We start from the raw sequence: 14,542 nt of genomic DNA on the forward strand, positions 1-14,542 counted from the left end.
CACAAATGACAACTCTTAAGAGTAATTGCAAAACCTAGGAGTCAAGATTTTTTTGTCTTGTGAATCTGCTGCATCTGGTACATTAACCTTTATTATAGAATTAGCTCCACTTTCTTCTAACTAAATCTAGTGTAGAGTTATTAGATAATAGCATCCAGGAATGAGATTTGAGAAATGCCAAGGTACAAGTTAATTAGCAAAAATGCAAGAGAAATAAACTTAGCAGGAAAGGCAGAATCCCAAATTAAGCAGTTGCTTTTCAGTTATTTGCAGCAGAATATTTTCTTCTGGGGAATTTCTGTGGGTGGTATCAGTTACGTTGAAGTGTTTGAAAGGAGATGTCATATTTAACTTAAAACACAACAGCTTTGGAGTGAATGTCAATAAAACCTATAAATTATGAATATTCTGTCTTGTAGCATGTTTGATGAGGACTGTCAATAAGCAAAATTGTATCTCCTAGGATTACAGTCCTGAATACTAATTTGAGGCTTTTCATTTCATGTTGCACTAAAAGGACCCTAGGAGAATAGGAACAAATTGGACATCTGTTGAGTTAGCATTCTAGGAGTAAAATTGGACCAATATACCACTTCAGAAAATAGACAGCAAAAAATCTTTAGTGCATTTATAATTTAATATTGTTGATGTTTTGGCTTCAATGATTTTTTAAAATTTGAAATCAACTCAAAGTCTCCGAAAAAGCTATTTGAATCAGTCATATACATACCCAAACACACCTTAATTAGTTGATGTTCCTGGTGATGAATTTAATCCCTAAGGGAATAAATCTGTGACCATACCTACCTAGACAACAGCTTGGCCTAGGTTCAAATCCTAATTCTGCCTAGTTATATGATAAAGAAGTTACTTATACCTTTTTTGTGGACCTCAATTTCCTTATCTGCAAAATGAGGTGAGACCTTGGTCTTGAGATACAGTATACTAAAATATCTAGAGGGAAGGATTTGATCTATATTTAGAATCTGAAGTCCTATTTTCAAGTCCTGATCCTGAAACATATGAGCTGCATGATCATGGATGTCATTTAACCTTTCAGTAAGTAAATAAGACAACTCTCTAAGAATGTAGCCACAGACGATCATGCATTATTGAAGGGATTTTAAATACCAGGAGTTCCTCTCATAGATGAAATCACAGGCCTAAATAAAAAAACAAAACAAAACAAAAGAGAACCTTTATTCAAATTTCACCTATCTTGCTCACTCTCTACATGATGAGCAATTTACTTAACCTCTCTGGGTTCCAGTTTTGCAGTCTGAAAAATGAATCCAATCTTCTCAAGTCTCTCTGAATTAATGAACTTATTAAAAAAAATAGTGTATGTGACCAAAACAACACCACTCACCCTACGCAGATGCGGTTCAGTCTCAGCAAACTGATGGCACACTGTGCTATGTGTACTATTCAATGATGGAAACTCTGAGATATCAGAATCAGCCCTATTATGATTGCAGGATCATAAATTTATTGCAGAAGGGACTTTAGAGACCATCTAATCCAAATTCCTCATTTTACATATGAAGAACTGCCAGGGAAGTTGTATGACTTGACCAGGGTCATACAACTAGTAGGCATCTGAAATAAGATTTGAACCCATTATCTTCCTGATTCCAAATCAAGTATTCTGTTATTCATCCTTCATTTTTGAAGAAGAACAATGGCATCATGGGGTGATGTCTTACCTTGTGTATAAACCAGATTTAAGTGAGGCAGAGTTGTACAAAGTCATCAGGCTAACTCTCTCTTCCAGTCATTGAAGTCCAGTGTCAGGACAAAAGTCAAGATAACTGGTGATGGCCTGGGATGCAGTGGATGACCTTGGTGTTTTTGATGTCTAACCAAGTTCTAAGCATCCCACAGTGTCTGCTCCAGCTATGTTCACAGCTATTTGAACAAACTATTCTCATCTGCCTATTCCTGGACAAAATCTTCACATGCTTATGGTAAACATCCCCCTAACTTGCTAATGGGTTTGAGACCTGTTGGTTACCCTCATCTAATTTAGCCCGTGTGCTGAAACCATTCTACCAGGGTGTGGCTGCTGTGCATGCTACAGCTTCTTGGAGCCACAGGTGAGAGTTGGGTGAAGGTGGACACCAAAGGTGGAGAAACAGCCCTGAAAAAACCTCAGCCAGCCCTCATTTCAGGGGTGCTAGTTCTCCCTGAACACCTCACATACCCCAATCACTGGTAGTAAATCAAGTGCCAGATTGCCAATGCCACAAGTTAAAAGCTCTCTGACTGTGTAACTGGAACAAGGTAGCACTTCAAAGAAGGAGTTAATCAGGGCAAGGACGATGCTGACCCACTGAGGTTCTGACAGAGTTGTTTTCAGGGTACGAGTGAGGATAGTGAAGTTTATTTATTTATTCTTTTTTGGTGAGACATACAAGATAAAAAAAAAAGCATTGCTTTAAAATACAGCTTGGGAACTATCTCATTTTCCCTCACTGCATGGTTAACAGGCAGCTAATCATGTGGAAGTACATGGTCCAGGTAGCAATTTGTAGTATTTCTGCATTTTGAAATGGAGTCCTGTGAAATCACATCATCCTGTCTGTATGCTATTTAATTTCAAACAGCTGGGTACAGTTGTGAAAATAAATTTGGAATACTTCACAGCTTTTAAAAATTGTATTTGCACACAGAATAATTATTGCACACTTTCTTTCAAAAGCAATATTTATTTTCCAGGAAGATAAGGAAGACATTAGATTTTGATGTAGGAAATGCTGTTGTTTGGGGGTGGGAGTAGCTATTATACATAAAAATTGCACTTAGGAAAGTGTTCTGCCCTGTAAGCACTCATTGAATAAAGTATAACATCCCATATGAAGAAGTTATATGGAAGTCTGGATTTATTAACATTTGGGGGGGAAATAAAATTGATGTTGGGTTTTTCATGCCTGAAATGGCTAGGATTTATATATCATTTTAATGTTTGCCAAACACTTTAAATACAAGGAGTCTCAAAATTCTTAATGCTGTGAATGACACAAGACTTCTGGGACATCCTGTGTATTTCCACTTAATCCTGACATTGATGCAGGCAGGATTCAAACTCGGGTCTTCCTGATTCCAGTGTTCTATCAATTTCAAAGACAATAAGCAAGTTTAATGAACTATTTTAGGGGAACTCAATAGAAAAAAGACAACTGGGAAAAATCTCAACAAAATATACAGGAACAAAAAAAAATAGTGAATGGGCCTTCTTGAATTTTTAGCTAAATAATTGTCAAAAACTTTGGATATGACCTGGACCAGAACCCACACTGGGTTTTTATGGCATCAAAAGTTAGGTAGAGAATTCAAAATTTTCTTATTTATAGTCATGTTGGGTGTCGTCTTCAAGCCACAATGATGTAATTATGGCCATCCACAGTGGACTGAATTTATGATTCTCCATCATTAATATGCATACCAGTTTCAATTTGGGGATTTTCAACACTTGAAACTTTGCCCTTACCAATCTTACCTTGGATGCTGTGCCTTTAATCATTTCTTTGCTCTGAGACTAGGGAGGTGACAAATGGAAAGTTTCAGCTCTTCCCTCTTACAGCAAAAAACATGGAAACTTAAGGAACATTAAGGGCCATCAGAATTAGGTGTTGATTTTCTGCTGGCCTATCCAAGGGCTCTGACTTAGAAAAAACAAGTACCCTTAGAACATTCTTCTGACCCTGGGACTCAACCAGATCCCTGTCTCAACCTATTGGGAATAGCTGAATATTTTCTCCCATGTTTAGCCAATCTGAATCTAGCATCACAGAAGAATCTGGCTGTCCTGTTATCTTCTACAACAGGAAGAAAAATGAAGCTCGCTCTGAGCAGCACTAAGAAAAGTAATAATAATAATAAAAAAAAAGGCATAACACTGGCAATTGTGATGTCAGTGCCACTCTATGAAGAGCCTGGCTTACAGAATGATGAATCACTTCCCACCCTTCTACTAAGTCTCCTCTTAAATAGACATTTGGGAGCCAGAATGGAAAAAAAAATGACTATAAATAATAATAATACTAAAAAACCAAACAAAAACAGTTGGATTTTCATGTGTTAGAGCAGAGTTGAACTGGTTCCTAGGACTGCCTCAATAAAGTTATAGAGTCAGAGAGAAGTCCTTGGCTTTATTTGATTCAGAAACAGGAATGCAGTATGTTAGTAGGTATGAGATTAAGGATATAACAACTATAAAATGGTTCTTGTTATTAAGACACAAGAGCTTTAAAGTTATAAATATTTTGTGATGGCTTGCCAGTTTCAGCCCATGCCCAGAATATTGTTGTAAATCCACTTCTATATATCTAAGAGACAAGAACACAAAAGCAGCTCACATAAAAATGAATTGGTGCAGCTACAGAGAGCTTGAACCTACTATTAAGCCTATATCCTCAGCCATTAAATGTTCTACCCCATTTTCAGTTATGTTAACACTCAAAAGCTCCCTCTTTCTGGTTTTTAACTGCCCACATCTTATAGGGAACATCTGGATGAATGACTCAGAGTCTACAAGCTATCCTGCAAAGGCATTTTTGGTTTTTTAGAAAAGAATTTAGAGCACTTTCATAAAGTCTGAATAAGCACGAGTAGCTCCCCTTTGGAGTTTAGGTTCTTAAGGTGCGTCTTTTATTTGCAGCATTAGAAACATCCCTTCTGAACATTATTTTTCAGAGACAGGTGCTGCTAAATAAATTAACATGCCTCAGCAAAATGCAAATGAATAGATAGTTCAATGGCAGGAATATATATTTCTGCAAATCATGAATTCTGGTAGAATTGAGGAGATGGATATTCATTGCTTATTCTAGAGAGAGCCTGATGTATCTTAAAAGAATTCACATTTCAACATTTGAGCTTTTCATTATAACCACACTTTTGTCAGTGTTAATATTCCCAATTTTGATATACATGTAAGAAAAGTTATATTTTTTTTCAAGAGCTCTTTTGATATTTTAAAGATTCAAAGTTGTGTTTTACACAAATGGACAAAGATGACTTTCCTCCAGACAACTTTTATGGCATTTACAATTCATTGATTTCTTCAAAGGGCTTCATGGGAATAAGGCATGGATCCAGATGTAGAAGCTAGTACAGCTGCTAATATAAATTGAAGAAACCATTTAATCTACCTATTTACATGAAGATAGATAGATACAGATACATTATGTGTATTTATGATGACCTTATCTCATATACTACTACTAAACTTAGTCCTAAATTTTTGGATACAGAAGTCTATGATACACGTATCTAGCTGCCGTGGCACTAGCAAAGCTATGCTGAAACTCAGCCATTGGTTTTACTCATTGCAATGCAGGCTAGTAGCAAAGTCCTGGTGCCCATGGGAGAAGGTTCTCTTACATCACCCTTCTTAAAAATGAAAAGGTCTTTCACGCTTAAAATGAGCATGTTCATTGATTTTTATCGAGGTGGCCGTGAGCTACATATACAATCACAGCGCTCGTGATGATCCAGTTGAATATCAATAAGAGCCATGTTCTTAGTTTTCCCCTTCCTCTTGAAATGGCCAGGTTCAAATTTCAGCACCTAAAAAGAAAAGGATACTTTCTGTTAGAATGTCTTTTGAGGTTGACCTCAATCAGGCTGCCATCACTTCTTCCCTTAATGATATACTTAGTTCAATCAACAGATCTTTGTTAATAGCTAAACACGTGGTGGGTAGCACAGGTCAAATAATGATGTAGTAATGAAATAGAAGACATGGACCACATACCTTTTGTAGGTTGGCACTTTATATCTATAGCTCTGTTTGGTTTGAACTCTAAGGAACAAGATGTCCCACCCAGGATAATGTGATCACCTGAAATCTCATCACTATGTTGTTTAGCTCAACTTTGGATATTCAAAACCTTCCCCACTCCCTCAAGCCTCCTCTCCCCTCTGATAGGAGAGCAATTAACTCTTTCCAAAGCTCTCTTTTACAGAAATCTGGATATGGGCTTTCTAGCTAACTATGCATTTTCTATCTGCTGCTCTGCTTGGTTTGAACTACAAGGAACATGATGTCCCCGAGCAGATACCCACTGCTATTTTCTCCTCCTCACTTTCCAGCTTCTTTTTGAGTGTTGTCTTCCTACATGAAATTGTAAGCTCCTTGAGGGCAAGGCCTTTCTTTTTCATAATTGTATCCCCAGCACTTAGCACAGTGCCTAGCAAATAGCAGGCACTTAATACATGTTTATTGAATTGAATTGAATCAGCATATAGGATTTTGATTAAAACCAGTTAATTTTCAGTATAGGAAGAAGTGAACAAATTTCACAAATATAGTTTATATTTAGAATGTCAAGGCAACATTGTTTTCTTGAAGCAATAATAGCACACATGCAGTGCGTTATGCTTTGCCAAGCGCTTCATATGTATTATCTCATTTGGTCTTCATAAAAAAACCTGTGAGGGAGAAGCTATTATTAAGTTAAGAAAGGTTTAGTGACTCATACAGAGTTGCATAGTTAGTAGGTAACTGAGGCAAGATTTGAACCCAGATCTTCCTGATTCTAAGTCTAGGACTCTATACCCTGTGCCACCTTGCTATTCATTCACTTTGATATAGGTGTGGTCCTGACTAAGTAAAATCTTGAAGTTTTTACAGGTATGGCATGTTTATTGAATGAAAGAATGAATGGAACTTGCAGTTCATAGCAAAGATTCAGGTTCTACCTTTACATGCTACCATTTAATCAAGACATCAAATCTTATACTAACAATTATCATCTTGGTTTAAAGAAGTTCAGATAGAATCTTAACTTGTTTAATAATTATTCTCCCGTATTGCAGATACTGAGTAGGATTCAACTCGAGGAACAATATCTACATATATATATATATATATATATATATATATAATTAAAAATTTTTTTAATGCTTTTATCATGTGTACTCCTATGTATCTTTCATGTGTGTCCCCTTTTCTTCTTTTTTTACCATAAGCCCCTTGAGGGTAGAGAAGCGTGTTGTGCTGGAAAAATAACTGGATTTGAAGTTAGAAGACCTGGGAGCCAATCCTGGCTCCAAAACTTACTAGCTATGTGACCTTGTCTCGTTCTAAAACTCAGTACCTATACTACTTCCAGTGGTGGTTATGGAGAAAACAATATATAAATGTGAGTTATTATTATTATCAATAATAATTGACAATTGAGCCGGTGGCTCAATGGATAGAGCATTCAGCCTGAAGCCAGGAAGACCTGAGTTCAAATCCAGCCTCAGACACTTCCTAGCTGTGTGACCCTGGGTAAATTATTTAACCTCTAATTACCTGACAATATGAATCCACTGGAGAAGGAAATGGCAAACCACTGCAGTATCTTTCCCAAGAAAATTCCAAATGGGGTCATGAAGGGTCAGACATGACAAAAATGACCCAACAACAAAATCATTATTAGTACTATTTCCCTTATTCTCTCTTAAGAGTGCCAAGTACAATGTAAACCACACAGTGGTTTACTTTTGTCCTTACTTTTGCCCAGAAAGATGTAGAGGATTTGTGGTATATAGCAAAAATCATTAGGATTCAGTCAGGGTTCAAATTCATGGCTCTGTGAAGGATTAGTTAGTCAATATTGGATAAATCACATCACTCTCTTTACCTCAGGTTCCTCCTCTAAAATGACAGTATTTACATTACCCACTTCACAGAGAGGTCGTGAATAATTTTCTTTGTAGTTGCAGCTACAACTTGTCATCTGATCATTGACTATGGTTACGAAATATTGATCTCTAGAAGACCATATGACATCTCCACCACACATTATTCTCAGAGTCATGAGTACAATCTTCATAATAACTGTCATAAGTCATCTATGTCCTATTTTGTCTTATTACATATGACCAACATATCCATATTTTATCTAGTGACTTGGTATTTAAACACAAAATTAAATACAAAATAAGCATTTATTAAGTACCTACTATGTGTTAGGCATTGTGCTAAGTATTGGAGATGCAAAGAAAGGAATATATCAGTCTTCTGGTATAACAGTTTAAAAACAAACAAACAAACAAACCCAAATGTAGCAGCTAAATAAAGCACAACATTGAGGAGTTGAAATGAATCACTTAATCAGGCTATGGGCAGTGACCAATGCAAATCATTGCTTTTTTTTTCAAGGGTCCGCCATCCCCTTAGATCACTACGTGCACCATACCAAAACTACAAGATAATCTTTTCTAATATAAATGAAGGTTTGGAGAAAAAAATGGGCTAAGATCTCAAGGCTGGAAATGTGTAATTCTTATCACATCTATCTTCCATTTTATAGATTATGACCCTCAATCTTCCTTCCCTGAACTCTTATCACAACCAGAATTTGCCATGTATCAGGGCTCAAGCTTCAAACATAAATGAATATAGTAAAATGGAATCCTGGACCTGGAGTCAGGAAAATAATGGTTCAATTCCTACCTGTAGCTTAATTGTGATATTCCCATGGCTAATTCATTTAACTTCCTTGAGTCTCATCAATTAAGTTATAGATGGTGTTATAGTATACATTAGTAGAGGAAGTTCCAATGTGGATAAAATCAGAGATGTTTGACATATCTATGATATCCTGGCCTACCCAACTACCCTATAAGCTCCTTAGGGGCAGGAAAGGTGTCTTTTACTCTTCTTATTTTTCTTGCAGTACTGCATAGTCCTGCGCACACAGCAAGTGCTTAGTAAATATTTCTTGATGTGGAGCTGAACAGTGCTGGCAGTGATGTCAATCATTCAGGAGTTTGTAAGGGAGGGCAAAGTAACACAAATGGTATCCTTTCCTCTACTCTTGACTACTTATTCCTCAGTCATTCTCACTGTCTCCCACACTCGGCTTCTATCTGGGAAAACAAGCTGGCTGGTTATAGGTTATCTGGCTACCTTTGAAGGGAAGATACCAGAAAATGGTTACAGCAGCTCAAGGAAGCCTGTCCTTGGGTGCCATCAAACACAGCTGGCTGGTCTATGAGTCAGCCCCAGAGGCCATTTGGTGAAAATGAATAGATTTTAATCAGACAGTAAATACTTCCCATCCCAGGGGTGAGGGGAGTTGGAGGAGAGAGAAACAAAGGTCTAAAAAACAAAATGGGAGAATCAAGTACAGAGGATGGAAACAAAGAGAGTGTCTGCCCTGGAACAGTTTTCTCCCACTCAGAAGTAGTGAAGTTCAATGAAAAGTATTTAAAAGAAAATTATTTAAAAGCAGCCCCTCCCCACCCCACATACATTCCCCACCCTACACTTACCTTTGCTTTACCTTATCCTATCTCAAGCTTGGTTGGCATTCAGAATAAAATTAATAGTAAGAAAAAAAAGGAAATGCTTCTCATACCTTTTCTGGCTATCCATATTGCTCCACTTCATAAAAAGATATGAAAGCATGACTGTGATCTCTTGGGTCAGTCTCCTTGGTAAAATGACATGGAACACTGGACCTCTAATACTCTGTTAAGGATTTCTCGAAAAATGAATTAGGCTTTTTGCTCAAAGGCACTCAGCATATTTTCTAGTCTTTCAAAAAAAAAAGCTGCTCTAGTAGAAACTATTTAAAAGAGACCATTATCAAAGGCTGACAATTTCAAGTGATTGGCATCCACAAAAGCAGAGTGTCGAATACATTTCTTATTTGACGGCAAACAAAAGCGCCTGCTATGGGTTGAGAGCAGAGATCTGGGCAGTATTTATGCTAACTGGCCTCCCAACTGCTTGGGGATTTTCCCTGTGTTTTATATTAAGAAACATGAGCAGGGTATATATGTGCTTTGCTGATAAGAAGAGAGAAATGAATTGGCAGACACTTTCCCAGAGAAGACAGGAAAGCCATGTTTGAACAAAGTGGAAATTGGACTGCACTCCTGGCTGATCACAGTACTGATGTTCAAAGCTTTCAGGCGACGCAATCATCTTGGGTTCAGGTACACAGGACCGAATGGAAGAAGAAAGCAAAGCTGATTTGTGGTAGCATTCAAAGCTAAAAGAAGAAGGAAAAGCTTTTGTCTGAGCAAGCAAACTGGCTGGTCACAGGTTATCTGGCCACCTTTGATGGGAAGACACTGGTGAATGGGTTGCAGTAGCTCAAGGAAGCCTGTGTGTTGGTGCCATAGAACATAGATTCTCTGCCAGCTCGTCCATGAGTCATGGGCTCAGAGGACATTTGGAGAAAATGAAAAGACAGAATCAGACAGAAAATACCTCCTACAGACTGAGGGGTGGGGAGAAAATCAGGAACTTTTGGTTCAGTTGGGATAGGGCTGGAAATTCTGGTTTTTCCCAGTGCCCTTTCAACCTTACTGAGGCCAAGGAATGCCTCATGTGGACAATTAGAGCTACACAGAGGCAGCATACCTGACCAGTTTCCAGTGGTACTGGGTTTGGAAAGGTAGTATGGCCCAGTACAAAAAGTACTGGATCAAGAGTGAGGGGACTTGGGTTTGAATCTTGCCTCTTGTTACTTACTGCCTGGAAGAAAAAAGGAAAAAAGTATTTACTAAGTCACTACTACATGCCAAATACTGGGTTAAGTGCTTTACAAACATCTCATTTGATCCTTACAACAACCCTAGGAAGTAGGTGTTATCATTATCCTCATTTTATAGCTGAGGAAACTGAGGCAGACAGTGGTTAAGTGACTTGCCCAGGATTCCACAGCTAGTGAGTAACTGAGGCCAAATTTGAGCTCAGGTCTTTCTGACTCCAGAGTCAATGCTCTAACCACTGTATCATCTAGCTGCCTTTTAAGTAAGTACTTTCACCTTTGTGGACATCACTTTTTCTAACTGTAAAATGAGGGAGTTGAATTCGATGGCCTCTGAAGTCCATTGCAGTTCTCTATAAAAAGAAACCTATAAAATCCATGACTGTGACCAGCTGACATCTAAGGTCCCTTTGAGCTGTAATTGAACCTATGATCTTATTTTTCTGGAAGTCTTCAAGCAAAGGCTGATAATCACTTTTCAAGGGTGTGGTAGAAGGTATTCTTAGGTATAGATTGGACAAGATGGACTCAGAGATTCTGTGATGTTAAAGAGAGGATGATGGAGGCAACCTTGGCATTCTTGGTCCCAAGATGCACAATCAGAAATGCTCAGTTTTGCATTTGCAAATTACCACATCATGAAGTATATTTAACTACAGTTACTCGCTTTGTTGCCAATAAACCACTGAATGAATTATTGCCATTATGCTGTTACACTAATAAAACAATACCATGCATAAGAACGATCTGCTGAGTTGGGCTCTTGTTTATTGGGCATATAAAAAAAGGTTGTTACGGCCTTGTAACAGTTCTCAAATTAATGGCTGACACAGGAACACAAGTGCATATTTCAGAACAAACACATTGTGTAAATCTGGGTCATTAGGAGTTTATTTAAGATTCTGCCCAACTTCTGAGGCAGATGGTACATGTTACATGTCCTCCCCCCCCACCTTCAAAATAAGAGAAAGCCCTCCTTCAATTCATTTTTCCATTTTTCTTGTCTCTTTACCAACAATATCTCCAGTGCTTTTGAAAAATGGGCACAGAATCAGCTTTCTTGAGGTTTCACAATGAGCAAGCCAGATGAGTGAAAATATCACATCAAAGGGAACGTAAATTATATTATTATATTTGACCTGATTAATTGTTGACTTTACAGGTAATGGAAATGACAGTGGCTAAAAGATGGCACCATCCTCAAAAGAGAGGAATCCATGAGTGGTGACCCAACAAGCTTCAAACTCATATCATGTTCATATTCTTAAGTTTGGAGAAGGTGGAAAAGAAGGAGGAGTAATAACTAATATTTATATAGTGTCTTAAAATTTGCACAGTGTTTTACATATAGTACTTCAATTGAGACTCACAACAACCCTGGGATGCAGGTACCACAGGTATTATTATTCTCATTTTGTAGATAAGGTTGTTGTTGTTATTGTTTGTCCTTTGCTGTCAAAGAGGACCATGACATCAGGAAGATGATGCTATGATTTGCAGGTAAATTGGAGTTAAGTGAGGGAGGGCTGTACAAGATCACCAGCCTCACTTTCTTCTCCTGATAATAGCTAGCATTGATATATAGTGCCTACTATGTGCCAGGCACTGCACTAAGTACTTCAGAAATATTATCTGGGGCAGCTAGTTGGTGCAATGGATAGAACACTGGCATTGGAGTCAGGAGGACCTGAGTTCAAATCTGACCTCAGAATCTTGGCATTTACTAGCTGTGTGACCCTGGGCAAATCACTTACCCCTGAGTGCCTCACCTAAAAGAAAAAAAAAAGAGAAAAGAATTATTATCTGAGGTTAGATTTGAACTCAGGTCTTCCTAACTCCAGGCCCAGCACTCTATCCACTGCTCTACTTAGCTGCTCAAGGTTAAGAGACTTTTCCCATGATTCTCACAGCTAGAAAGTGCTAAAGGCAGAACGAGAACCCAGGTTTCCTGACTCCAAGCCCAATACTCTATCCATTCGAGGAGAGTATTCCAACCTACAAAGTTACCCTGCATTTTCAAAATGCAGCCTCTGTATGTGTGGAAATTTACTTCCATTGGAAATTTTTCCTCCATTCTTTAGGGATTCAACTGCTTGTGTAATGTAGTAGCCGTTTGAATGCCCTAGATCATTCTTAATGGTCAATGCCTGCTGACTACAGTCAACTTCACTGCCGAGAGCCTGAAGAAATGTCAGAGGACAGTCCTTGTCATCAGGAGGTGGTCACTGGGACTGATATATCTGTGAAGCATTTATGGGAATTCCTAGATGAAAGTTCCTATGAGGTGATTATGGCAGGAAGGGGAAGTGTGAACCTCAATATGTGGCCTGAGCTAAGAAGCTATGCACATTTTCGAATGCTTTTAGGGTGACTCTATTCACTTTGTGAAGTTTCTCTTTTGAGGCTAAAAGGAAGAGAGAAGTGAAAACTGGTTTGAAATAAAATAACAGACTTGGATGAAAAAATAATATCAATGACTTAACTTTTTATAGCGCTTTAAAATTCATGAAGGATTTTGACATCCATAGGCACACATTTGAGCCTCACAGGGGTGAGGTGGGAAAGGCTCCCATTTTATAGATGAAGGAGCTAGCAAATTTCTAAAAGTAGTTTGAATAGCAATCAACCCCCAAGTATCCATTATGGTTTTGAATCTGCATGACACTTCAACAGTGGAGTGTTACACTGACACGACACTTCACAAATAGTAATTATTTTTCATACCACTTCAGTATGATAAAATTTACAAGAAAGAGTTGAGGATCAACAGATTCAAAATGAATAGTCATAGGATTTTATAAGTGGAAATGAACTTCTTTAATCCATAAGGCAATTCAGGCCCACAAAGGTGAAATGACTTTGCCCAAAGACAAGCAGCTACATGGCAGAGCTAAGGCAAGATTCCAAGTCTCCCAACAACCAGTCTATTGCTCCTTCCAAGGGATAATACATTACTTCTATATTAGAAAACTAAGGAAGGCTTAATTGAAGGAAAAGCAATATCCTCAAAGGTAAACAATTCTTGGCTTTGACCTAAAAGTACACACCAGAACTTTGTATAAGAGCAATGATATCACAGACCAATATTTTTCTTTTTAATGATGATAACCAAAAACCATTGCTCTCATTTGCTGGTGTATGTGTGGGCAGGAAGGTGAGTAAAAGGAGAAGGGAGATTGTTACTCATTCAAAAAATAACATATTATGTTTACATTGAAGAAAACAAGAACTCCCATTTAAATATCTAATTATCTATTTGATGCTTAATGATACTTGGCTACTTATTTTATATACTAAGATATCTATACTCATCAACTAGGCTTCCTAAACAGAAAGTAGAGATTTTAAAATGATGTAAAATACCACATCTGTGCTTAGCTATAGCTCACCTAAGATTATTAATAATCCTACAAAAATACAGTATTAGATGAAATATCATAAGAGGGTATAAAAGAGAAGCAAAGTTACAAATTCAAAATGTCTTTCTGAGGCAGAGGCTAAAAATAATCATACTTAGCAGATTAAAATATATCTTTACAAAGACCTAAGAATATATAATCTTTGTATTAGTAATGCAATCTCCTCCCTTTACAGAGCAAAGAAATGCAGAATTGGCCTATTGCAAGGAGGGGAAACCTGCTTTTAATTAATTAGCCCCATTATATCCAAAATAATCCACCACTCCATCCATCCCCACACCTTCAGGCAGTAATGTGTCTCTACTTGCTTAGCACACTGGCAGAGGGTGGTTGGAGTACTTCTCAGGTCATCCAACCAAACCAAAATAGGGGAGGGAAGGAGAAAAATACCAGTCTAGAAAATGTTTTTATATTGGTCTAAGCAACAAATGCCCCATTGTGAGCTACTCTGGCTCTCTACCAGAGGTTGGGGAGGGGTTTTCAGCCAAAGGAGTGATATCAGGGTGGGGTTTGGTTATTTAACGTATTAGCAATATTATTATAAGATGATCAGACTGGCAAACATTCACCCCTTTGGGATCCTTTAGATGCTCAGTACCAGAGATGTCTCCAGACAGTGTCACT

At 37.8% G+C, this 14,542-nt stretch overlaps 1 protein-coding gene across 3 annotated transcripts in view; it reads right to left on the bottom strand.

The window, feature by feature from the left end:
- Positions 1-2,688: 2,688 nt before the first annotated feature.
- PDGFD (platelet derived growth factor D) overlaps positions 2,689-14,542 on the bottom strand; it is a 324,207-nt gene continuing 312,353 nt past the window's right edge. For all 3 annotated transcript variants that reach the window (XM_027849566.1, XM_027849567.1, XM_027849565.1), the window contains one exon: positions 2,689-5,571. In XM_027849566.1, the coding sequence (XP_027705367.1) occupies positions 5,446-5,571 (126 nt within the window). In that variant the 3' untranslated portion in view covers positions 2,689-5,445. The remainder of the gene's footprint in view (positions 5,572-14,542) is intronic.

Source organism: Vombatus ursinus, unplaced genomic scaffold, assembly GCF_900497805.2.
Source record: "Vombatus ursinus unplaced genomic scaffold, bare-nosed wombat genome assembly UNPS02007612.1, whole genome shotgun sequence".
NCBI classification, from domain to species: Eukaryota; Metazoa; Chordata; class Mammalia; order Diprotodontia; family Vombatidae; genus Vombatus; species Vombatus ursinus.